General features: G+C 45.4%; 1 protein-coding gene across 2 annotated transcripts in view; it reads left to right on the top strand.

Annotated features, from left to right (window-relative positions):
- Window positions 1-26,182, top strand: part of TBXAS1 (thromboxane A synthase 1) — a 160,602-nt gene that overhangs the window by 64,098 nt on the left and 70,322 nt on the right. For both annotated transcript variants that reach the window (XM_045792528.2, XM_087860790.1), the window contains 2 exons: window positions 13,091-13,187; window positions 24,663-24,779. In XM_045792528.2, coding sequence (XP_045648484.2) covers window positions 13,091-13,187; window positions 24,663-24,779 — 214 coding nt within the window. The remainder of the gene's footprint in view (window positions 1-13,090; window positions 13,188-24,662; window positions 24,780-26,182) is intronic.

The raw sequence follows: 26,182 nt of genomic DNA, 5'->3' as shown, positions 1-26,182 counted from the left end.
AGACCTGCTTTTCTACTTGATACCTGGGAAATCTACCAGGTGTAGGGACTGTGACCCCAAGACTCAAGGGACTAGCCCACAGTCACAACATTCTAACTCCAAATGTAATGCTCTTTCTGCCATCAGTTCTCAGCTCATCCTGGGATGCGCGTTCCCTTCTCCCCCTTCTTTATGACCTTTCCCACACTCTTTTCAGAGTCTGGGTCCATTTCTTCCAATGGCACAGAGACAGAGGGGACAATTTCCCCCATGTATGGAAGAACTCACTGCTGGCTCCTCCCCAGGCATTGTCCACTCAACAGATGTTTTAGTCTTGGTTATGTGTATAGCACTGAGCTGATGGCAGTGGGGAGACCATCCCGCCCTGCCACAAAAAAAAAAAAAAGGTATCACTCATTTCTTGTTTCCTGAAGAGCTTTGGCATCTAATTTAGAAGAAAAACACATGGGCCAAGTTACACAAGAATGCCAGGTAGTAAGTGACCGAATACATGATTAACTGGACAACCCGAAGCCATGAATAAGGTAGAATCCTGGGCCAGTAAAGGCAGAGAAGGCTTCCAGAAGGACGCAGTACTTAAGCTTGGTCTTGAGGGATGATAAGAGGGAGATGAGGAGGAAGAAGGAAGACAGTTCTACCCAGTAAGAACAGTTAGAGAAAGACCTTGGGGTGGGATCAGTTGGCACAAGAGAAGCTGACCATCGGGACAGGGGGAAAAAGATGGAGTAGCGGCCTGGTCCATGTTGGCCCATGACCCTGAAGTGAGACTGGGGGCTCTCTGCTGACTACACTCTCAATGGCTGGACAAGTCCTCCCCCAAAGGGGGATCTGAGCAGCTCATCTCGGTGTCACCACGTCATGGAACCTCTGATTCAAATGAAATCTTTGGGAGAGCCACTGGGTTGCAGTGGGGAGGTGATCTAAGGGTTCTGTGTGCTCAGCTGCCCCCCAGGTGACAGTACACAACCGAAACTGAGATCACCAGCGCCAGCCACAAAGACAGACACACCGGTGAAGAAGCTAGTAGAGCAGGGGCCCTGCATGTGGACGCCTCTTCCATAGCGGTGGGAGAGAGACAGGAAGAGGGGGCCACAGGTTTTGGAAGGAACAGGGACTACCAGGTGACTTTTAGAATGCAGGATAAAGAGAAACAAGGTTCTGAGGTTTCAAGTCCGGCTTCAAATGGGCTGGTAGCAAGAATTGGGAAGTCAGGAGGATACCAAGTGACTTCCCAGGAGAAAGGCAGATCCAAACCATCCCTCCATTTACTCCTATGTATGAGGTGCTCTGCCAGCTTCTCAGGGATACAAGGGGAAAAGATTCATAGTAGTAAGGAACCTGTCCATAAATAAAACAGAATGAGATGCAAATCAATAGAGGAGTGGACCAGGTGCTATAGAAACTGCAAGGAGGGGTCTGAGAAGGCTCCAGAAAAGAGCAGACAGGTGACCAGACTATCAGAAAGGGTTTTCCAAACTAACAAGATGGAGACGGGGATATCAGAGGGAAAATTGTGTGTATACTGCAAATTTGGGGAACCACAGATAACCTATTTTTATAGCAATTGTATGTGGCTGTGGTTCCCAAACTATGTGCTAAGGCAACCCAGGGTGCCACGGTGAATTTACAGGGGCTTCCTGGGATATTTTAAATATTCATGGAGAACACAGTGACATCTGTTGGTTACTGTGAGAAGTACTTTCAATTTATGTGTATTCCTTTTTCCAATGTCCACTAAACTGTGAGAACACAAATAATTATTGAGTTGTTTGGACTTAGGTGCTTAAAAATGAGACTGTTGGGTACTTCCTTCAGCCTTAGGAGGCTACGAAAAGCTACTGAGTCACTAAGGGTGCCATGAATTGAGAAAATTTGGGAACCTTGGTGGAAGAGGAATAGGGTAGGGAGAGAGGTTACCAGCTCCTGCAGGGCCCCTTGTGACAGGCCAAGAAGCGGGACCTATGACTTCAAACAATGGAGAGCCACTGGAGGTTTATCAGACACGAGACAACACGGTCAGCTTCTGTTTCCAAAGGTAGATTTGACCTTGAGGGAGGAGTTGGTTTGGAGGAGTTGATTTAGGGGCTACTGCAGTGGTCCTCATGAGAGAGATGGGGCCTCTATCCCGTGGCATTGGAGGTTGGGATTGGAATACACATGCTCCATTAACATGACAGAACTCCTACTGCATGCCCACAAGTGTAGTCAGTGCTAAAGGTCAAAGATAAATAAAAGAAGGTTCCTTTGTTTAAAATACTCACAATCAAGTGGAAAGACAGCCAAGCACACATCTAACTACAGTTAGTGGAGAACCACTAGCAGTTAAACAGGCAGGAAAACGAGAAGGAGGGATGCTATTCCAGGAAAGTGGGGGAATAGCATGTGCAAAGGTGTGGAGGTGAGGGATGATGGAGGGTTTCAGTGAATCAGGCTGGTCATCAGTCCCGGCTCTTGGGGTGATGGGGAATAGGGAGAGACGAGGCTGAAGAACAAGGCAGGGACCAGGTTGTGAGGGATGCTGAGTCCATGCTGAAGACTCCCAAAGGCCTTGATGGTGACCAACTACTGAAGGGTTTTAAATAAAGGAGTGACACAATTAGATTTGCATTTTACAAGGTCCTAGGTGGATAACTGAGTGAGGACCCATGTGTAGATAAGCAGCAGATTGGGAAGACAAGCCAGAATGATGGAGACATACATCTCTGAGTGGGATATCCAAAGTCCAGCCAGGACGTGAGAGACCAGAGACTCTACCAGTGGGAAGAGGGCAGAAGGAAGACACTGAGCAGGCCCCAGGCCCTGCCAAGAGCGGCCGGTTCGGTCCATCACGCTCTGTAAGGCTGTGAGGTCAGGATCAGCATCCAGGCATGTGTGCACTGAGGCATCTCCATGCAGGTGGCACACTCCCTGCTCCCAGAGACTCCAGACTCCATGGGCCTTTGACTCTGTCCCTGCTCCTCTAGAAAGTGTCCCTGGCAGCTTGAGTCTGCTCTGCCTCTCTGCTGACTCAAGCCTCCCGGGCTCTCATGACAGATTGGATAGCAAGATGCCCCAGTGAGCCAAGCCGGGACAGACCTCCAGGCCTCCCAGGGCCATTCTTTCTCCCAGCACCATGCCAGCTGCCCAGCCCAGAAAGCCAAATGCCCTAGTACAACTGGCACTGGACTCCTACTTAGTTTTTCTCAGAACTTTCTGGAAGGTGAGAGTCTGGGACTCTGACCACAATGACCTCCTTCAGGCTCTGCTCCCCTTCCCCCTCAGTGAGCACCCTACCACTTCCACATCTACAGGGCAGGCCAGGCCAGAGGTTAGGCTTAAGGCCAGACCAGCAGTTACCCTTCAGCATCCTCCACCTGCCGCGAAATCACACTGTCACCGAGGCAAGGATTTCTTGGCTGCCAGAGGAGCTGAAGGCCCCCATCCGTTCTTCAGACTCTACCTGGAAACCAGGAGTCTCTGGATGAGCATTCGGATTTCTTCTGCAGACGCTAGGGGGTGGGGGGCCAGCTTATCACCTGTTCTCCCTGGGGCACCCTTCACTCAGCCTCTTCACCCCCCACAAAGTGGCTCTAGCAGGGTGGGGGCCTCACACTTCTGATGGAGAGGTGATCATGACCCGCGCGTACCTAAAACTTTACTATGGGCAAAACATTTTCATGTTCTTCATCCAACCCTCCTAGTACGCCTCTCTGATTAAAGAAACTGGCTCGGGAAAGTTGTGGTTTGCTCAAGGTGACACAGCTGTGAAATCCCAAGGCAGGGCCTTGAACCTGAGTCCCCGCAGCTGCACCACTGCCCACCCCCACCCTGACTTTTGAAAGACGCTGCAGGGCCAATCCGGTGTCACACACACTCATTATAAAATACTAGGACATTAAAGAAATAAACACAATGTGACTAGTCAAGGTCCCCCATCATTTCCGGCTCCAGATACCTGCACTGTTAGCTAGTAGAGCTTCCTGTAGTCTTCTTCCGGGGATATTATTAACATGCCCCAGCATAGTGCCTGACACAGAATATGTGCTCAATACATGCTTGTTGAGTGAACTGATAAAGAGTCAGATGGACTGTTATTTATTCACACAACTATAGGTACTAGTTTATAATGTGCTTTTCCGTCCAGCTATGTAACCTGGCCATCCTCCCGTGTCGGGTCCTGTAGGTGCCTCTGCTGAACAGCCTGGAGAGCTTGGCCGCCCGGGACAGGTGCAGGCCTTCTGGAACAGGGCCAGGCAGCCCACAGGCTAATACCAGCAGCCTACCCTGCCTCAGTGCCCAGAAGGCAATTATCAACTATCTTGATTGAACTGACTGGTCAGTTAAAAAAAAACAGAAAACCTGCTAATTAAATAGTCAAACAAATGGGTTTTCTTATTTGCACGATACTTCACTGATTGGCCTAAATTTTCTCTTCAACCAGTTGCTCTGGAGTTCAATTGGCATATTCTTATGTGCATAAATAAATATAAATGAACGTCATTGGCTAAGAACTTTTACCAAGAGGTGAAGCAAGAACCTACCTTTGTAAGTGGGCTGGTGGGTGGGGGCTGGGGGTCTGGTCTGTGAAACAAGCTGCTCTGAGTTTCCTCCTTGAAAGATGCTGTCTGCGTCGCTGGAGGCCTGGCGGCTTCCTCTCGCGCACCTGCTCAGCGCTGAGCTGCTCCACAGATCAGGCAGCCTGGGAGGAGTGCGTCCTCGGGCAACTTCTTTCTCTCAGCCTCGGTGTCCTATTCTGGAAAGTGGGTATAGTAACTACCGCATCCGTGTCCCATGAGGATGAAACAAGCTCATACGGGCAGCGCACTGAGAACAAGGCCTGACAGGTGGGGAACACTTCGCTCAAAGGTTCTGAGGATGGTCCTCGACCCAGTCGAACACTTCACTGGCTCACTTCACTGATCTAGGAAGTGCCTTCACACCCTACAGAGAGGAGACTTAAAATTCAAAGACCATGATGTAATTTCCTTTTTAGGAATTACAGGATTCAAAGCCACACCAGACTGCAGAGACTGTCATGTTTTGCTTCCATATTTCGGAGGCGAGGAAGCAGGAGCCCAGAACTGGGCTTTATGGAGTTGGCCTGCGGGGGCTGTCTGAGTGCATTGCAAGCTCGCTGATCCCAGATCCAGCCTCCTGGGCTCTAGAGCATATTACTTGGCAGTATGCCCCCCTATCTCAGGAAGCAGTAAGATGCCCCCATACCTTCACACCAATGTACAAAACTGAGATCAGACCCCTTGGGGAAGTACATTTTGAGAGGCGGGAGGGCATCAGGTATTCACAGAGTTGAGGAGGAAAGGGGGCCCCATATTGGTTAGGACTTCTGGCTTACAAATGATAGGAACCCAACTCAAATGAACCGAAGCCCGCAAGCCCTAACTAAGGTGTCGAGGATCTGGGGAAGACAGCAGCAGGCAGAGCCTCGAACCAGACTTTGTACTTCCCTGACACACCGTTTGTCTGAATTCTCTGCTTGTCCCAGTTAGCTCCTTCTGAAGGCAGTTCCTACCGTGGGATAGAAAGATACCCGCCGGGGCGCCTAGGTGGCACAGCGGTTAAGCGTTTGCCTTCGGCTCAGGGCGTGATCCCGGAGTTCTGGGATCGAGCCCCACGTCAGGCTCTTCCGCTATGAGCCTGCTTCTTCCTCTCCCACTCCCCCTGCTTGTGTTCCCTCTCTCGCTGGCTGTCTCTCTCTCTGTCGAATAAATAAATAAAATCTTTAAAAAAAAAAAAAAAAAAAAAAGAAAGATGCCCGCCAATAGCCCTGTACTCATGTATTCCCAGTTTACCAGCTCCAGGAGAAAGACGAAGCTTTCTCCCTGTCGTCTCCATGTATATATCTAGTGAAGGATTCTGACTGGCCCTGATTGGGTCATGTGTCCACCCCAGGACTAGTCACTGTTGCCAAGGAGATGAGACACTGTGATTGGCATGCCTGGGTGGCGAGTCCATCCCCATGACCAGATGCTGGGGATGGACTTGGTGGGTGGAATGGCGACGGGCTATCATCGACAGCTCCTCCAGTACTGCCCGGAATGGGGGCGGGTATTTCCTGACGTGGGGCTGGGCAGACAGGAACCCTGGAGCCCTCCCAGGCACCCAAAAGGAAAGCCTGAAAAACAATCTTCATTACATTTTTCTCCGAAATCTTTCCAGGAGCTCCTCAAACTACAGATGAGTGTTTGTGTAAATATAAATTCACAAGATTACACAATTTACATGTAAAATGGGGCCAGTTTTCTCACGAGGTTCATAAACCAGCTCTGAAGCAATTCTAAAGGAATTGTGACAAAATTGTTTTTAGCATTAGCAATATTACTAGAAAAAAGCACAAAGACTCCCAAGGTGCCCACTTGGAAGGACAACTTCCATTTGAATGTAGAAGTATTATTTTGCTTTTTTGAAAAATCCAGATCACATGTAAAATTATTTCGGTAATAACTAAATCAATACAAATATATTACCAAAATATGTGTGCACCCTAGTGTAAATGCTTTTGTTTTAGGTCTAAGAATATAGGGAAATGAGAATAAGTGCGAACTTTGGTTAAATATAGAGCAGGATTTTTCACTTGGAGTTTGTGGGTCCCCAACCTGGTCACTGTCAGGCACATCAGGACTCCTTCAGGAGCTTGTTAAAATTAAAGGACGGGGTTCCACCCCAGAAACTCTGGTCAGGCAGGTCTGGGTGGAGCCAGGCATTATTTTCTGAGTGCTCAACAGACAGTTCTGACCAGCCACTGAGGCTGAAAATCACTCCCTTCAAACAGCATTTCCCAGAGTGTGGGCGTTGTGTCCTGGCATCAGAATCTGGAGAGCCTGTTAAAATGCAGATTCTTGGCCCCTCCCAGGCCTACTTGTTCTGACTCAGTGAGGAGCAGGGCTGTGACTGTATAGTTCGTTAAGCTCCAAAACATTTCATTACTTTGAGAGAGAATTCTAGATTCCTAGGAAGTTGCAAAAAAAGGTACAGAGAGGTCCTGTACCCTTTACCCAGTTTCCCCCAGGGATGACCTCCCACATAACTATAGTACATTATCAAACCAGGAAACTGACTGCTTTGATAAACTGGTACAACCCACAATACTTATTCAGATTGTATCAGGCTTACACGTACGTGTGTATGTGTGTGTGTGTAGATCTCTGTGATGTTATCACATGTGTAACCACTACCACAGCCAAGATACGGAACTGTCCCATCACCACAAGGCTCTCTGGCGCCACCTTTTGGAGCCACATGGGTCCCTCACCATTCCCATCCCTAACCTTGTGACAACTACTAATTTCTTCTCTACAATTTTGTTATTTCAGAAAGGTTATATAAACAGAATCATGTGTCACCTCCCTAGACTGGCTTTTCTCACTCCTATAGTTCCCTTGTGATCCATCCAAATCATTGCATGTATCAACAGTTTGAGTTTTGGGTTGCTGCATAGTATTCCATTATATAGATATACCACTGTTAGTCTAACCTTCCGTCTGCTGAAGAACATTTGGGTTGTTTTCAGTTTTTGCCTGTTATAAGAAAAGCTGCCACGAACATTCGTGAACATGTTTTAGTGTAAACATGAATTTTCATTTGTCTGGGATAAATGCCCAAGAGTGCTATTGCCAGGTCATATGGTAAGTGCATCTTTAGTTTTATAAGAAACTTCCAAACTATTTTCCAAAGCGGCTGTACCGTTTTACATCCACACCAGCAATGCATGAATGATCTGGTTTCTCCACATCCTCATCAGCATTTGATGTTACTGTTATTTTTTATTTTAGCCATTCTGATAGATGTATATTGATATCTCGTTGTGGTTTTAATTTGCTTTTCCCTAATGAACAATGATGCTGAACATGTTTTCATGTGTTTTCTTGGCATCTGTATATCCTCTTTGGTGAAATATTTTTCCTGTCTTTTTGCCCATTTTGGGGTAAGATTTTATTTATTTATTTTACTTACTTACTTACCTACTTGCTTATTTATTGAGAGCATGCACAAGCGTGGGAGGAGAGGAGGGAGAGCGAGAATCCCAAGCAGATTCCCTGAGTGTTGAGTTCAACATGAGGCTCAATCTCACTGACCCTGAGATCATGACCTGAGCTGTAATCAACAGTCAGACGCTTAACCAACTGAGTCACACAGCCGCCCCTGCCCGTTTTTTATTGGATTTTTTTTTTTAACTATTGAGTTTTGAGAGTTCTTGATCTATTCTAGATGGAAGTCCTCTGTGAGATACACGGTTTGCAAATACTTTCTCCTAGTCTGTCAGGAGACTAGGGTTTTTCAAAGAGTAAAAAATTTTTATTTTGATGAAGTTCAATTGATTGATTTTTCTCTTTTATGGATTGTACATTTGTTGTCAAGTCTATGAACTCTTTGCCTAGTCCTAGAGCCCAAAGATTCTTCCTTTTTTTTCCCCTAGAAACTTTATGTTTTACATTTAACTCTGTGATCCATTTTGAGTTGATTTTTGAGGAAGGTGTGAGGTTCATTTTTTTGCCAATATATATCTAAGTATTCCAGCACCATTGTTGAAAGGCTATCCTTCCTCCATTGAGTTGCTTTTATATCTTTGTCAAAAATCGGTTGACAATATTTGTGTGGGTCTATTTTTAGGTTCTCTATTCTGTTCCATTCATCTATGTGTCTATTTCTCTGCCAATACCACACATTCTTGGCTACCGTAGCCAAGTCTTGGAATCTGGTAGACTAATTCCTCCCACTTCACTCTTTTTTTTTTTCAAAATGGATTTAGTTATTCTAAGCCCTTTGCTTTTCCATAGAAATTTTAGAATAAGCCTATCTATGCCTACAAAAATGTTTGCTGTGCTTTTTATAGGAGTTGCACTAAACCTATGGATCCATTTTGAAAGAATCGACGTCTTTACAGTGTGGAGTCTTCCAATCCATGAACCTGTTATATCTATTCATTTATGTCTTCTTTATTTCCTCTATGTTATAAATGGCATTGTATTTTAATTTTGAATTCAACATGCTCATTGTTGGTATACAGGAATATTATTGATTTTATGTGTGTATGTGTTGATCTTGAATACAGCAACCTTGCTGAATTCACTTATTAGTTCAGGATTTTTTTTTATTATTATTCCGTAGGATTTTCTATGTGGACAATGATGTCATCTGAGAGTAGGGACAGTTTTGTTTATTCCTTTCAATCTATATGCTTTTTATTTATTTTTCTTGCCTTATTGCACTTGCTAGAAGTTCTAGTACTACACTGAATAACAGTAGAGAGGGTGGATGTCCTTGCCTTGTTCCCAATCTTAGGAAAAAGCACTCTTTCACCATTAAGTGTGATGTTAGCTGTTTTTGGAGATTTCTTGTAGATACTTTTTATTTTAAAGTTGAGGAATGTCCCCTCTTCATGAGAATTTTTATTATGAATGAGTGCTGGATTTTGTCAAATGCTCTGCTCTTTTCTACATCAACAGAATGATCACATAATTTTTCTTTTCTTTGCAATTTATATGTGGATCATATTGATTTTTTTAAAAATATGGATCCAGCCTGAGGCACCTGGGTGGCTCAGTCGGTTAAGCATGCAACTCTTGATTTTTGGCTCAGGTCATAATCTCAGGGTCATGAGATGGAGCCTGGTGTCAGGTTCCACGCTCAGCGGGGAGTCTGCTTGAGATTCTCTTCCTCTCCCTCTGCACCACCCCCCACTCATGCTCACTTTCTTTCTCAAATAAATAAATAAAATTAAAAAAAATATTGAACAAGTCATGTATACCTAGAATATATACCACTTGGTTGTGGTGTATAATTCTTTCTATAGATTGCAGGCTTCAACTCGTTGATATTTTGTTGAAGATTTTTGTATCCATGCTCATGAGAAATATTGATCTAGTTTTCTTTTTTTTGTTCTTTTTCTACTTTTGGTATCAGGGTTATACTGGCTTCATAAATTGAGTTGGGAATTGTTCCTCTTTTATTTTCTGGAAGAGAGTGCATAAAATTATTAATTATTCTTTAAATGTTTGGTAGAATGCTCTACTGAAACCATCTGAGTTGGGAGATGTCTTTTTCAAGATATTTAAAATTATGGATTCAATTTCTTTTATGGTTATGGGATTATTCACATTGTTTATTTCATCTTGGGTGAGTTTTAGTAGTTTGTGGTTCTCAAGGAATTGGTTCATTTCTTCTAAGTTGTCAAATTTATGGTGTAAAGTTGTTATAGTAGTCCCTCATTATTTTAATGGCTGTAGAATCTATAATGATAGCTCATTTCATTCCTGATATTGGTGATTTGTGTCTTGACTCTTTTTATCATTGTCAATCTTGCTAGATGTTTATTAATTTTCTTGATTTTTTTTCCAAGAACCAATTTGTTTGTTTCATTTATTTTTTTTGTTTCCGATTTTATTCATTTCTGCTCTTTTTTATTATTTCCTTCCTTCCATTTGATTTCGGGTTTTTTGCTCTTCTTTTTCTAGTTTCTTGTGGTAGGAACGTATTTATTTAAGATTTTTCTTTTTTTCTAAGATAGCACTTAATGCTATAAATTTCTGTCTCAACACTATATTAGCTACAGCCACAAATTCCAATTTGTTATCTAATTATGATATTTATACTAGAGTAATGTATTTGTTTTCTTCTATTTCTTGTTTCACTTGTCTTTCCTTCTTATGGTTTACTTGAACATTTTCTTAGAATTCCTTTATGACATTAAAAAATTTTTTTGTATATCACTTTGTAAAGTGTTCTTAATGGTTGCATAAATATACATATGTAATTTTTCAGTTTACTGGTATAGACGTTTTACCACTTTGAGTGATGTGAAGAAACTTTACTTCCATTTTGGTCCCTTTACCCTCCTTATCTCTTAACTATAATTATCTTAAGCATTATCTCTAAGTATAGAACCCCACATCAGATGGTGTTATCATTTTTGCTTCAACCATCAAGTATCATTTGAGAAACTCATGAGAAGGCTAGTCTACTACTTTTTAGGCATTCCACATTATTCTTTCCTTTCTGAAGTTCCAAGCTTTCTTCTGTTATTATTTCCCTTCTGTTTGGAGAACTTCCTTTAGCCATTCTTTAAGGGTAGATCTGCTAGTGGCAAATTTCCTTAGTATTCCTTCATCTGACAAAACTGTTATTTCTTCTTCTTTCCTGAAATATATTTTTTCCAGGTATAGACTTGTGATTGACAGTCCTCTTCTTTCAGCATTTGAGAAATACGCCACTTTCTTCTGGCCTCCATGGTTTCTGATGAGAAATCCGCTATCTTTTGAATCGGTGTTCCCTGTAAATAATCCATCCGTTCTCCCTGACTGCTTTCAAGATTGTTTTCTGTTCTTCGTTTTCAGAAGTTTAATTGATATGTCTTGGCATGGATTTCTTTGGGTTCCTCCTGTAGGGGATTCACTCAGTTTCTTGAATCTGTAAGTTTATGTTTTTTGCCAAATGGGAGAAATTTTCAGCGGTTATGTCTTCAAACCCAGGTGGCTTTTAAGCACATTTTACATTTGAGCAGCTTTGCTCTAGAGTGGGTTTCAGGGGTCCAAGAACCCATCAAATCATATCAAAAATGCTGTGAATGTCCATGTTTCTTAGGAGAATGTCTGAAGATTTCACTAGATTCTCAAGGGTTCCATGACACTCCCCATAAATTTTATGAAAGGATTGGTTTATAACCATATTGAATCATTTGTGGTCTTCTTGATTAGAAACAATAAAAACTACTTAGTATCATTTCTTTCCTTCTACCCCATCTGTTGAATTCCTGTTTCCCAAAGATTTCCCCCACAATTTTGGAAAATATGATCACTCAGGTGAATATTTTCTGAGTGCCTAATATGTGCCAGCCAGTTGTTTTGTTTTTTGTTTTTTCATTTTTCCCCTAGTCAGTGAGAAAAGGAAAAGTTAAAAAAATTAAAGCCATTTTAGCTTTTGAAAACTTCTTAGTAACGAAGAATTCAGAGTAAACTTTGCTGCTTTCATATCCTCTGACTTTACCCTTTAAAATCTATTCCTTACTGCTCTGAGCTGGATATGACAGTGATTACATTATACCCTGAAAGTATAATTTTATAGACTAAAGACATGGCATTATTCAGTGGACCCATTTATCACCACCACTCGGGTTTGCTTCATGTGGTTGGTAGCCAAGCACTCCTAGTTCCCCCAGACTTGTCCCTGGACAGTTGTACAAACAGATTCCTCTGCCTAGTATACCTTTACCCCCTTTGCCACCCACTTTCCTGAGCTAACTCCTGCTTATCTTTTGGAACTCAGTTTAAGAAGCACCACCTCTGGGAAGTTGGTGTGCCTCCAATGTTATCCCTGCTTGCCAGATGTCACGCTGTGTGCTGATTACCTAACTTTCACTCCCATCAGACTGTGTGACCCTTGAAAACTGTGACTGGGCCTTAGTTGCTTTTGTGCCCCCAGTACTTTGATAAATATAACCAGACATGCACTCAAGTGCTGCCTCCACTCAGAGTTCACTACCCCCAGCTGACTGGCTGCTCCTTTCCTCCACCCTCCATTTCTTCATTAATGTCAGTATCTGTTGAACTTCTTGCACAGGTGTGGCAACCAGATGTTCAACCCTTCACCAGAAGATTTGATATTTGCTGAGTTTGCACAGCATTTATTAATTCACTTTAGACTTTCTCCAAGGATCAGTATATAAAAGTTTTGGCCTTCCTTTGCTAGAATGCCTGTCTCCCCATTTTTGGACAGCATGGACAATGCTGACCACTGCCGTTTTTACTTACCACTGGATCTTACAAATTCCGTAATATTGTGTTTACACTTACAGATCTATCTTTTCTATCAGGCTATGAGCTCCTTGGGGGCAGGGACTCTGTCTTATTTATCCCAGAGTTTCCAAGGCCTGGTGCACGGTGGGATTCCAGAAATGTTTGTGGAATGAAACTTGATGCAAGATCATCACAGCTATACTCTTCCTCATGATTAGCACACACATTTCTATATCTTCTCCACATCTTTACTTCCTATTTGTCTTTTATCCTTCATTCTAAGCACGGTGAATTCTTTTTAGAAAGGAGAAATGGGTAGATAGATACAATACATTTCAAAGTAATTTTTTTTATTCCCCCAGGTACTATCTTGGTCGCCGGATGTTTATTGTTATCTCCGAGCCAGACATGATTGAGCAGGTGTTGGTTGAGAACTTCCATAACTTTACCAACAGAATGGTATGTAGCTTTCTTTCTGCATATGGATGAATGGGGAATCATTTCAAAGATTCAAGGACTGCACATCACATCTAATAGGGACGTGATTGGGTCTCTTATCAGGTTTAGATCAGTTCTACTCAAAACAGCTCTCCAATGAATTCAGGTTTTCAAAAGAGAGGTGCAGGACTGGTAGAAAAGAATGGCATTTGCATTTAAGAAATGCTTCAAGAAAGTGAACGCTCAAGAGAAGTTCTGGCTAATAAAAATGCTAAAACCAGAAGGGTTTTTTAAAAAGCTGTGCTCAAAGCCAGAGGAATCCAGAGGGCACAGGTCAAGTGACTGAGAAAGACAGAGGAAGGTTAATAAATATCAGAGGGAAAGCAAAATTTCAAGCCTCTTGTGCTTACATCTTTCCCAGAGTGTATAAAAGTCTCAAGGCCAGAGAGGGAAGACAAGCAACATTACAAGGGAATTCGTCCCCTTGTAGCAGGAGAAGCCTGTAAGAGGGCTCCGCAGTGTCAGTTCAAACCAATCCACTAAAGAATGTGCACATTCCATCTTTTTTAGAAAGTACATATCCTACTTTCTTTCTTTGATGAGAATTCCCAAAGAATGAAAGAGGTGACTGATAGAGGCAGACGTCAGTCTTGTCCCTGTTTTCCAAAGATGGGGAGAATCGGAATTTTAGCAGAGAAGACCAATAACCTTTATGTTGATTCTTGGAAAGATTCTAAAGTGAATTAATAAGCACTTGCTTGTGACGATTCAAAGAATCACGATGGTTTTTGGGGGAGGGGGGCAAATTAAACTCAACTTCCATTCTTACAGGAATAGTAGGTAATATATTCACTTTTCTTGGTTATTTGGCAAACTTTTGCACACCCGCCATATGCCAGGCGCTATCTAGGTGCTGATTTTAAAGAGCTAGAAGATGCGGCCTTGCCCTGAAAGAGCTTGCAGTCTAGTGACAGTGGCAGATGGGCAAAGAGACCAGTACGATATGGTCTGGTGCGTGTGCTGTAGTGGAGTCGCTGTGGGGCCAGGGGAAGGCTTATTAGATAGATCTCTGGGGCTGAGTCTTAAAGATATTAGCATAGTTCCCCTGCGTTCTGTACTGGTTGAGCCACCCAGAGTGGTTTTTTCTCATTAAATTTCATGAGAATTTAGGAGATTGGTACAGTTATCATCTTTATTTTCCAGACAGGGAGACTAAGACGCAGAGGGGTTAAGCGACAACCCTTGTCACATGACTAACAGGAAGAAGAGCAGGGATTCACATGCCACCTCCCAACTCCAGTCCTTACCGCACCCATTATTAACAGCTGCCTCGGGTGACATTTCTGATCGGCAAGGTTTCACTGAGTAGTTGGCTGCTCACCCCAAATGAGCTCATCTTCCATCCCCAGAGTGTCATGCCCAATTCCAGACACCATGTGGCCACCAGAAGGAGGTGACCGCCTGGCCTGTTAATGCTGTCACCTAGGAATTGCAGAAGTTTAACTTCTCTGCTGCCTCCAGATGCCCCTCCCCAAACGTGATGTCACTACTGTGCTGCTCAGACTCCCCTGAAGCCCTCGTGTGCTGCTGGGATCTCAGGGACGGAGTCTGATGGTTAAATGGCGTTGTAGCTTGCAGCTCTGGTGGACTCAGTAAGGAATGTCGATTAAAGGAGCGGGGGAAGCCAGTGAGACACAGGGCCGGGACACCCACACTACGTCCCAGCAGGCAGGGAAGGCACCTCTCGAGCCGCCTGAGCCCCCAGCAGTGAAATGGGACGTGGCAGCCATGTGACACCCGGGATGTCCCCAAAAGCTGACCTGGAAGAGGACAGTGGTCTAAGTGATGCACTGAGGGTGGGCACACACTCAGCATGCAAGCTCAAGCAGGGGGCACAAAACAAAGTTGCCTCAGCTTTAGCCAATTTCTCCCCCAAATCAGTTGTCTGTCCTAAATTTTCCCATACCCCAGATTAAGTTTTTGCTACTTCTCAGACTACGATCCCCAGAATATGGTTCCGTTTTCCTTCTTCTACTCCACAGAGTGCCCTCAGAATAAAGGTCAAGCTCCCTAGATAAGACTGAAGGGTCTTTGTCATTTAGATCCATTATATATGCTCCAACCTTCCCAAGACAGGCTCTCACTCCAGCTGGACCGACCCCTCCGTTCTCTCTGTAACCTGCTCTCGAGAGTCGTGCCCCTGTGCCTTTGCTCATGCTGCCACATTGCTAGAACTGGAGGCAGGGTAACAGTGGGTCTCGCATTTACCAGCCATGTGAGCTGGAGGAGATCATTTACCCTCTTCAAGCCTCTCATTCCTCCTTTGTAAAAGGAGCATCCGATCGACCTCTCTGGGCTGCTGTAAGGCTAAATGAGATCATGCAGACAAGCCCCACCTTCTATGCAGGCAAGACAAGCACTCCACGTGCATTAGCTGCTGTCAACAGGAAGACCCTCCATTCCTTCTCTAGCCACTCAACCCTAGCTACTCCTCAAGGCTCTCCTCAAATGCTGACTCCTCCAAGAAGCCTTCCCTACTTCAATCCACATTTACCTTTCCCCTTGTCTGAACCCTCATGGCATTTGTCACGTACACCACATCATCACTGACCCCATGGTGCCTTCTGCTATTTACAGTTAAATGAAGGTTTGGCTTTCATGCTAACTTGATTATTAGCTCCTTCAGGGTCTACGTCTTTTGAATACCTTATGGCCCAAACACACGATGACTATTCAGTACATAATATATTCTTGTTCAAACCGAACGGAATCTCCATCAACTTAACATCCTCCCCAGAAGAACCATTCTCCTCTCCCTGAACCTGGAGATTCAATACACCCTTCCTCTTCTAGACCATTCATAAACATGTAAAAAGACCCATCAAAGATGAGATCTCTAGGAAACCCCAATGTTTGTAGTTTTCCATCTGGGAATGTATTCATTTATCTTTAGCTTTGTTTATGGTCTTTAAGCCAATTCCATATTCATGACAAAACAATCCTTAGTGACTCAATTTTTTAAAAACCATCTTTAGAGTGGGATTTTCTCACAGGTTTTTGAAAGTCAAATTAAATCGGGTTCCGTGGTTCCCTCTTATCCATATGCTTATTTATCTGCTCAAAGAACTCAAGGAGATTAGTGAGGCGTGCTTTCTTCATACTGACACCATGCTGCCTTCCCTCTAATAAGCCATGTTTACTTAAGTGTTCAGCAATTCAGCTTTATTATACATTCATTCAGTAAACATTAAACGCTTACTCCATGCAAGCTTCCACCAAATGGTCCCTTGCGATACAGAAAATACCTCAGCATATTAGTTTGATACATTAAGTGAGAAGGAACTTAAATAACGCATGGTTTCATTTTTCAACTGTGAGAGCCCGTCTCTGCTCACAAATCCGGGCTTGACTTACGCGTGTCCCAGAACAGCCTGGTGGAGAATGACTGTGATATGGGAAGCTGGGTTTGGCTCTAGAATTTGCTGTGAGCTGTAAGGGTCCCATGAGGGACTGATGGAGCATAGCGGCCAGAGGTGGAGTGACACCACAGGGAACTCACTGACACACATCCGTATGGAGTAAATATTTGAATTCAAACTTGTTGAGTGAAGTAATTTTTCCACCTCGAGAAGCCTGGGCTGAAGAGACTGTGAGTCAGACCCAGGGTGGCAGTTCTGGTATCTCTCTTTGCCACTCGCATTTCTTGAGGCCCTCACTTCCGCGTGGTGTCCCGGCTGCATCTTGCCCCTTCTCCAGATGGACTCCGTGGGCCGCTATCACTGCCTTCAGCACTTCCCGAAGTACTGCAACCACACTCCACCATTAAACCCAAATCAATCTTCTCAGCATTTCTAGAACCTCAGTTGTCCCAACACCTCAGGATCTGGGTTTTTTTGTTTAGATATTTTTAATTAGCTCCCCTTTGGTACTCAATGAAGCCACAGGAGCAGCTTTTTTTTTTTTTTTTCCGTATCTGTGGAAGCTGGAGCTGGGCCCACATGACTCCACAGAAATGGTCATAACCAGCAGTGGGACTTATTCCTGGCCTCCCTGCAGGGCCTGGAGTCAGGGAAGCTGTGGGAACGTTGAGAAGAGGTAGGGCGGTCGGCGGTCCGTGTTACATTGGTGTACTTGGATGGGGGCATGGAGACAGTGCGGTCAATCACTAAACTGATGCCAGGAGCTCTACGTTCTGGTCCAAAATGACAGCATGGAGCATGCAAGCCTGCTCATCCCCAGTTCTGCTGCTTGCATGTGGAGTGGAGGTGGGAGGTGGTGGAAGTTGTATGTGTGTGTGGGGGTGTCTTCCAGCCTTCAGGTCCTCACAGGCAACACAGCGGGGTCTCCCGTCCAGGCACAGGTCTAGCCACACCACTGACTCACGAGAGTCGCACCTACAGCCACGTAATGGATTTGGTGAGTGGTTTTATCCAAAACCTAAGGAGCCAAGGGCCTGGGTTGCCCCAGCTGCTGCCTCTCCCCACATGCACGTGGGAATCATTGGTTTCCCTGTGAAACCACAAGCTTTGGGTGCTGGCAAAGATTATGAAAGTTCTGAGGCAAATGAGTCACTGAAAACCTTATTATCCCCTGCATCTGCCGCAGCACCCCGTTCCAGAGAAGAACAGAAGCGTGTGGGCTCGTTACAGAGCTATCAGCACGGAAAGCTCGCCAGGGCTCCAGGGGGAGCGGGCCACCTGTGCTGGGGCCCAGGGACCTGCCTGCTGTGTCCACAGAGGTGGGGGTGGGGAGGTGGGAGGGGAGGCTCTGCGGGTTTGCCATAAAATGCCCCTACACCTGCAACTGGTACCTCTCCTCTGACAGCTTTTGGAAACTTGCTCCTCTAGAATTTCTGATCCCCTTTCCCTTAAATAAAATGTCGAGTAAATGAAAACATTCAGGTTTTCAAATGTGAGCAGTAAGATTTACGCTGTGAGAATGGTCTTTGTGCATGACTTAGGGAAGCTCACATCGCCTGAGTCAAACCTTGAGCACTGTTTTCAGCTTTGTGGGTTTAAGTTTTTATTTAAATCCCAGTTAGTTAACGTACGATGTTAATATTAGTTTCAGGTGTACAATTTCATGATTCAACACTTCCATACAACACCCGGTGCTCATCATGGGTGTACTTTTTTTTTAAGATGTATTTATTTATTTTAGAGAGAGTATATGCTGATGGGGGGAGGATGGACAGACCAAGACGGAGAGAAGCAGACTCCCCTCTGAGTGCAGAGCCCGACATGGGGCTCAATCCCACGGCCCCAAGACCATGACCTGAGACCATGACCTGAGACCAAATCAAGAGTCAGACACCCAACCGACTAAGCCACCCAGGTGCCCTACAACACAAGTACACTCCTTAATCCCCGTCACCTATTTCCACCATTGCCCCCACCTGCCTCCTCTCTGATAACCATCAGATTGTTCTCTGTAGTTAAGAGTCTGTTTCTTGGTTTGCCTCTTTTTCTCCCTATGATCGTTTGTTTCTTAACTTCCACATATGACTAAAATCATATGGTATTTGTCTTTCTCTGACTGACTTATTTCACTTAGTAGCTTTGTCTTTCTTGAGAAGGGTCAGTGCCCATAACAGGTCCACAGCTCTGAGCAAGGCAGAGTTCATACTTAAAAACCAGACCGCCCAAAGCCAGAAACAGATGTGTGCAACCTCATTTGCCTGAGCCCTATTTTGAGCCAGGACACCTTGTCTTCTATGACACACTGTGCTATGCACTGGAAACCCTCCAGCCTCAGCTAGGAGCGTCTCATCCTGGGATGGGCTGCCCATGGGAAGTCCCCAGGCGACACCCACGATGGAATGCCTGCCCCGTGTAGGCCTCCCCTTTCACCTGCTTTTCTCAGGTCTGAACGTGACTGGTCCAGAAAAAGCCAGGCCCAGGGAACTGCATTTGATCTGTGAAATACACTTAGCTTCACGTTTTCAACTTGGTTAAGTGTGAACGCTAACATTTTTCAAGGCACTGAGTGCATCATGAAGCCTGAGGAAGGCAGGAACAGTGCTAAGTGGTATTGATTTCAATGCTCAAATGCTCTTCTCTCAGTGCCTTGCAGAACTTTTTAAAACTTCAAAATCCCGCTGAAAGTGATTTCATATTTCATGTCTTACTAGACCCTTGCTTCGACAGGAAGCCATCTTTATATTTTTCAAAAAGAGAGAAGTAGAATCTTGTTCTTGTATTTATACCTCCTTTCTTTCTTTAACTTGTGTGGTGGCAGAAGTAGAAATAAGTGTGTAAACCAGGAGATTAAGATCTAGAATTTGGGGGAGAGAACAGTAAATAAGAAGTGATTCTGGTGTCTCAGTGGTTGTATTCTTAAACATCTCATGAAGTCAGGTCACTGTGCTCATGAGTCCTGACTCTCACGCTCCTCCCCTGCCCCAATCTCTTTTAATAACATCCGGTTTCTTCCCATTCTCCCTCACCTTCTGTAAGCCATGGCCCAGTAGTATGGTGAAAGGTGCGTGGCTTAAATTTAATGAAATGAAATAAGATTCTGGATTTGCTGCCTTTTATGAGCTGAGTGACATGGACCAGTCCTTCAACTTCTCTGAGCCTCTTTCCTCTTGTGTCAAGTATGAGTGTCAGAGGAGCTAACAACCAGATGTGTTTGGTTCGCAGTGCAGGGGGCAGTCAGCGACAGTGGGTAAACCATGGCGTCCCACCAGCATCCCAGAGAGCCATTTTGAGCTTTGGATGCAAGGGTCCCTCTTTGGGCCCACCAGGAGAATTTCTCCTACCAGCCAAGCACGACAGGCGCTATATCCGGGATACCTGTCCCTCCTTAACACTGCTTCTGGCAAGAAACTGCTGAGAACTTTTGAAGGTGTTCCTCAGAAGACTTAACAAGCCCCCTGGGCCCCCTTCCCCAGTCAGGAAGAGCCCACACTGTGGGGCACGGGGCTCACAAAAGCACAGTTCCAAGCCTGTGGTTTCCTCCCCTTCGGCAGATAAAATGCTAGGAACGCAATATCAGTCAGGGCCGCCGGAGCCCGTATCAGGGCTTTGTCCAAATTAGAAGAGGTCCCCTTCCTTTCACCAGCTGATGACGAGTTGGCAGATGGAGCTCTATCTGGGTTACGCCCCCTAACCCAGCCCCCTCGACCAGTCCCAGTGGAAGGCAGAGTGAGGGACCAAAGTGGGTCCTTAGAATCATTTTCTACTGGCCAAGAGTGAATGGATGAAAACTGTCCAGGGGGTACAGAACACGTATGCTTCATCAAAGCATCAAATATAAGCCCTGTTTGGTTGAAATCTTTGTACAGCCAGACAGCAATTGTTGTACGTTGAAAGTAACATGTTTTCAAGTATAGAATTTGGACTTAGCCAGGTGAGAGAATTCTAGAGCTTTTGTTGATTCATACAATAAGGGGAAACCAAGAGTTTCACGGATGCAGGTGAGGAGAGAGACAGTGGTACCCTGGAGTTTCCTCGTCTGTGCGAGGTTGTGTGAGAATTCGGAAGTTTGCAGCAGTGAGCCAGCATCTTGTGATCGTGGCCTACTTTGATAGTCCCATTTCTGCAGCCTACTTGACATACTTTACTGAACAGGCTGGCAACACTGGCCTCATGACCAGCGATCTGTACTCGTATCTTGGAGTCTTCAGAAGCTCCTCACTCTGTTTACCTGCAGCTCTGTGTGGCTGTTGGAGACTGGTTGCCTGCCCTGGCAAGGCCTCACAGAGATCACACACATCTTAAGTCACCATTCTTGCAGGGGCCAGGACACAAGAAACCTTTTTTTTTTTTTTTTTTGGCTCCAGCTTCATATTCTATGAGGCCTCTTACACATTTTTCATCATGACACACTTGCTCAGTGATGCAAACATGCACTGCATGGATTCTGCAGCATTTTCTGGAAAGAGTTGGGGGTTCTCATGTGGCTCTCTCAGGCCAGTTGATAACCACAGGTCTGGCCCATGCTCAACCCCCAATGCATGGTGGTCCCTTCATGGGAACACAGAATGCCGAGGTGGTGGTTTTCTTTAATAACTCATGCCTTTGGATGCTGTGATTCTTCAAGGTTTAAAGCTTATGCTTAGCTGGTCTAATAAGAAGCTAGACTCTATTTTAAGAGATCTTAATTGAAAAGACAAACACATTCAACTGTCCAAGGGAAACTTAGCAGGAGAGCCACGAGGCCACCACTGAACCATTGCTGCTTGCCAAGGCAGTGTTTTCCAAATTCCTGGAGAATTACCCCAAGATGAATGAAATGATGTGAAAAGCCCTTGGTCAGCTGTAAGATCAACATATACTGGTTGCAAACCACCCCATTCCCACCCTCCAAGTCAACCGTGAGCTCCTTTGAGGGCAAGGATTCCATTCTTTGTCTTGATAGTTTCAGTGCTAGCATTGCAACTGGCACATAGTAGGTGCTCAATAAATGTTCACAGCTTGATAACTCTGTGACAGGATTTTAGTTTAGGGAGGGGGGATGACTCCTAATTTGGGGGTTTGGGTTAGAGTAAGCTTCTCGAAATTTTTTGACTGTGGCCTACAATAAAAAACACATTTCGCATCATGACACGAGTACATACACACCCTCTCAGACACACACTCACATATACTCTCTCTCACATGCTCTCTTACACACACACACACACACACACCCCTATCTTGAAAACAAAATACTTAATTCTTGCTTTGTGAAATGCTCCTCAGAGTATCTTCTATTCTGTTCTATTCCTCTTTTCCCTTAGCTTTTATTTTTTAAAATGCTGTTTGCCATCCACTACCTTGTTCATGGCTGGTTATGGCCTGTAGTCTGGATACCCTCTGGTTGAGGAGTGATTGGGGGCCCTGTGCTGAGACTCAGGAGACAGGGCTGGGCAGATAGACAGGAGTCTAGAAAGTCCTGTTTCTCTGGATCTTCCTTCCTGAGGCTCATGGTCCCTTCCTTTTTCAATCCTCCAAGTCCTGTACCTCATTCCTTCATGGGATAGCCCTCTGGACAAAGCTCTCAAGGGATCACTCAGTAAATCAAGTCCATTAGTATGTGGAAACAGGGCTAGGGGAGGGGGAGCTAGTGTTCCATAGGCACAGAATTTCAGTTGTGCAAGATGGGAAGCGTTCTGTGGATAGATGGTGGGGACGGTTGCCCGGTGCGAATGTACTAAATGCTACAGAACTGTGAACTTAGAGATGCCACAATTGAACTTAGTATTTTGCCATAATTGAACACTATATATGTGCAGACAAACAAGCCTGCAGTGGTCTCCTGGAGATGAAGCCTCGGGGCTGGAAGAGTTTTTAAGAGTCATTTAGACCAATCACCCCTCGATGCTCAAGGCTCTTGTGTAGAATTTCCCCAAAATGGATTCAGTCACCAGCGACAGGGGCTCATCACTCAAAGCAGGTTATTTTTCTTGGAGCAATTCTGACTTTTGACTGCTCAGAAGTTCTCCTTTAGATAAGCTGGAATTTTCCCCATAGTTTCCACAATGGAACCCACTTCCACCCCTCGGGGTCACCGAAACAACCCGAATTTCCTCTTCCACATAATATGCATTCATTAAGTATTTTTACAGTGTATCCTACGTTCCACTCTCTGAACTTCCAAGTCTTCTCTTTCCAGCTACACATTCCAAAAATCTGTCAAACTGTCTCCTCACCATCCCACTGCTCTTCTGAAGTGACCGATCCAGCTGCTCTCCCTCTTACAGCGTCATCTCTAGAAATGAAAACATGAGTCTAACCAATGCCCCAAAATTTCCCATCACAAAGTGGAGAATTCTAATGGTAGCTGTAGGCTGAAAGGAGAGCATTAGCATGGCAGGCAGATGAGGGAGATATTTGAGGACAATGCTGACATATTATGTGGAAGATTAGATTTGTCCTCTGCGTGCAAGGTCAAAAAAATCTCATGGATCCAATCCTTAGGTCTGACCAATCCTTAGGTCTGAAGGACAGATGCAAGATCCAATCAACCATGACTCTTACCTCTACTATATTCTGTTCCTTCAGAGCCCCAGAAACCACTACCCAGCTCTCCTTGGAGTGAAATGCTTTGTTACACGTAGTGAGGCCCAGGACTGGGTATTTGCCAATATTTCAATTTACATAATGTACCGTTTCCTCCTTTGACTCTGGAACCCAAACAAACGGGTCATGGTCCCAAAATTCCATGAAAGTACGATTCTGTACAGTGACCATGGCACTCCTAAAGAATTTCATTCTAAATAGGGAGAGGGATTTCTCTGCAGAAAAATATCTCAGCAGCTTCGTTCTACTATATAATTAAATTCTCCCTAGATACTTTGCAGTTACGTTTTATAGCTTATTTTGAATGTTCATATTTTATCTGAAAATTATAATTTTCCTCTAAACACGAGTTTTTACCATGCTTTTGAATTATGATGGCTGGCTTCATATTTCAACTATAAAACAGTGAAAAGAAATAGCAAAAGTGTCCATCACATGAGGCGCCAAAGAGTGCTTGGTCTTCCAATCCCCCTGCCTTTCTGTACCCCACAGCCCTGGGTCTGGGGGCACTCCGACCAGCTGGGGGAACCCGTTTTGGTGACCTGGTAGGAGTAGCTGGTTTCAAGATGGAACAGAACGGTCTGGGAAGAAGGGTGAGGAGACCTCGTGTTTGCATGCTTTCAGACTCAGCTTGAACAGCTCCCCTCAGAGAGGCCTTCCTGGCCGTTAGGCCTATCATTCTCTCACCTGGCTCTATTTCTCTCTTATAACACCCGTATTTGTTAGTGTAGAGGCTTCCTGTCTGCATCCCCAAGAGACTGTCAGCTCCTTGAGGGCCACTGAAACGCCTTCTTTATTCGACACTGTGTAGCCAACTCCTTGCACATGAGACCCAACAAATGTTTGCTGAATGAGAAAAACGAATGAATAGAAGAGTCCAGAAACACAGTGACAGGAGTTCTCTTAGAAGCAGCTCTGTTGGGACAAGCTTCTGAAAGATTCCCTTGTTTTTCCCTGTCCCTACTGCCACGCTCCCCATGTTCTCCCCCCCCACACACACACACGCATGTCCCCAAAGACCCAGAGACACAAGTCTGTCACCTCCTGGCCCAACATAACCAATGCAGCCATACAAAACCCCTTGCCACCAAGTTCGGACATGAAACTCGATCCCAGGAAAGACAAGCCCATCTCCAAGGAGCCTGCTGTTTGGTCCTCAGGGAACCCTCTCTCTGCAGAGGGACTGCAGGACGCATGGAAGCCGCTGACTTACTTTGTAAAGGGTGGAACTGGGTCAGCCAAGTCTACCCATCTGCAGCCCCCGGGCCCTCAGCCCTGCATCTTTGGATCATGATCTGTGAGCCTTTCCATGCTTCCTCCCCACCCTTGCAAGAGAAATCTCCTGTCTGTGGGTCATTGGTGGACTTGACCCAGAGTGTTTGCCGTAGACCCGTATTGTCACCAAGGGGGCTTTGGCTCCCTCCCTCGTATTGTCACCAAGGGGGCTTTGGCTCCCTCCCTCGTGTCCTAATCCTCTGCTTGTTCCTCTCAGGTGTCAGGTCTGGAGTCCAAACCAGTAATGGACAGCATCCTGTTTTTACGTGACAGGAGATGGGAAGAGGTCAGAAGTGTCCTGACTTCAGCTTTCAGTCCTGAAAAGCTGAATGAGGTAAGACCCAGGGAATGCAAACTCACCTCTTACGGTTCTTCTCTCCAAATAGTGATGGAGAGAGGGTTCCTGTGGCATCCCTTGTCCACGTGGCACATTAAAATGTCCTGCCCACAGGGGCCTTCAAACCTCCCTAGGACACACAAAGGCCCGGGTAGTGTATTGGGGTGGGTTCCACTTCCCCAGGCTCTCACATTGTGAGAGCAACTGTGAGTCAACAAGCATGTCTGGCCCTCCTTCAAGGTCTCAAGACTCTGCCCCAGGCACTTTGGGGCCACCCAGGAGAAAACCTGAACCATGCCTCTCATCCTCCTGTGTCTGATGGATGGCCGGGGCATCTTGTTAAAATGCAGATTCTAATTCAGCAAGTCGGGGGAGGGGAGCGGGGGGGGGGGCGGCTGCTGAGATTTTGTGTTTCTAACAAACTCCCAGTGATGTGGAGGCCTCTGAACAGAGAGGGGCCTTTTACATAGTGAGCAAACAGAGAACAGCTTGAAACGAGGTGAGCTGTGAACTAGCTGGAGTAGGGAGGAGAGGGCCGTGGATGGCGGGGCTGGAGTGAACTCTAGGCACACAGGCAGGCCCAGGTTAACCTCAGAAGACAAGTCAGTGGGACAGGAACACAACATGCTGCCGGCTCTATAAAACCCTGGGCTTCCTCCTTCCCCCACCCAGAGACCCGCCCTTTGCTTCCGGCGGTCTGTCCTGCCTCTCAGCCAAGTTCTCTCACACTTGATCTTTACCAATTGCTGGTCCGGCTTCGGTGCGTGGCCTGAATTCTATAAGAATTTGGGGGGCCAAGCACTTGAGCCCTTCTGATGTGAAGTGCTCAGGGACTGACTCAGAGTCCCAAGTACCTGGGCAAGTCCAGAGCAAGCATCCTTCCAGAACCATCCACCATGTCTAGCTGTTCCAGAAAGCCTGGGCTCAGAGCGGTCTGTCTTCAAGTCAATAAATGAAAGCTACCCTTAAACTCAAGATGCTCACCCATACAGTCCTGTTGAATTCCTACAAATCCTCTGAAGTCCCCCAGGATAAGAGAGGTCCCATACTTCATAACTAACCCCATCCAATAAAACGCACTCAGAAACCAGTGATCCTGCCCATGTTCAGTGAGGGCAGCAGGTAAGCTGAGTTTAGAGCTCCAGCTGAAACCCACCAAGCCCTTATCTGTGCCAGGCACCACACCCAGGCCTTCCTGTCTCCCCACACTTAATCCCCACCACATCCCTGTGAGGCCACTACTATTAGGATCACCCTCATTGCACAGATAAGGAAACTGAGGCACAGAGAGATTAAGTAACGAGCTCCATGTCACACAGCTTGTAAGTGGCACAGCCAGCATGCAAACCCAGGTCCAAAACATGGTTCTCCACTCCGATGGCCCACTTCTCTTACCTACA

Source organism: Ursus americanus, chromosome 3 (genome assembly GCF_024610735.1).
Source record: "Ursus americanus isolate L20-20 chromosome 3, mUrsAme1.1.p, whole genome shotgun sequence".
Classification (NCBI taxonomy): Eukaryota; Metazoa; Chordata; class Mammalia; order Carnivora; family Ursidae; genus Ursus; species Ursus americanus.
This window is presented reverse-complemented; position numbering and strand designations above follow the sequence as displayed.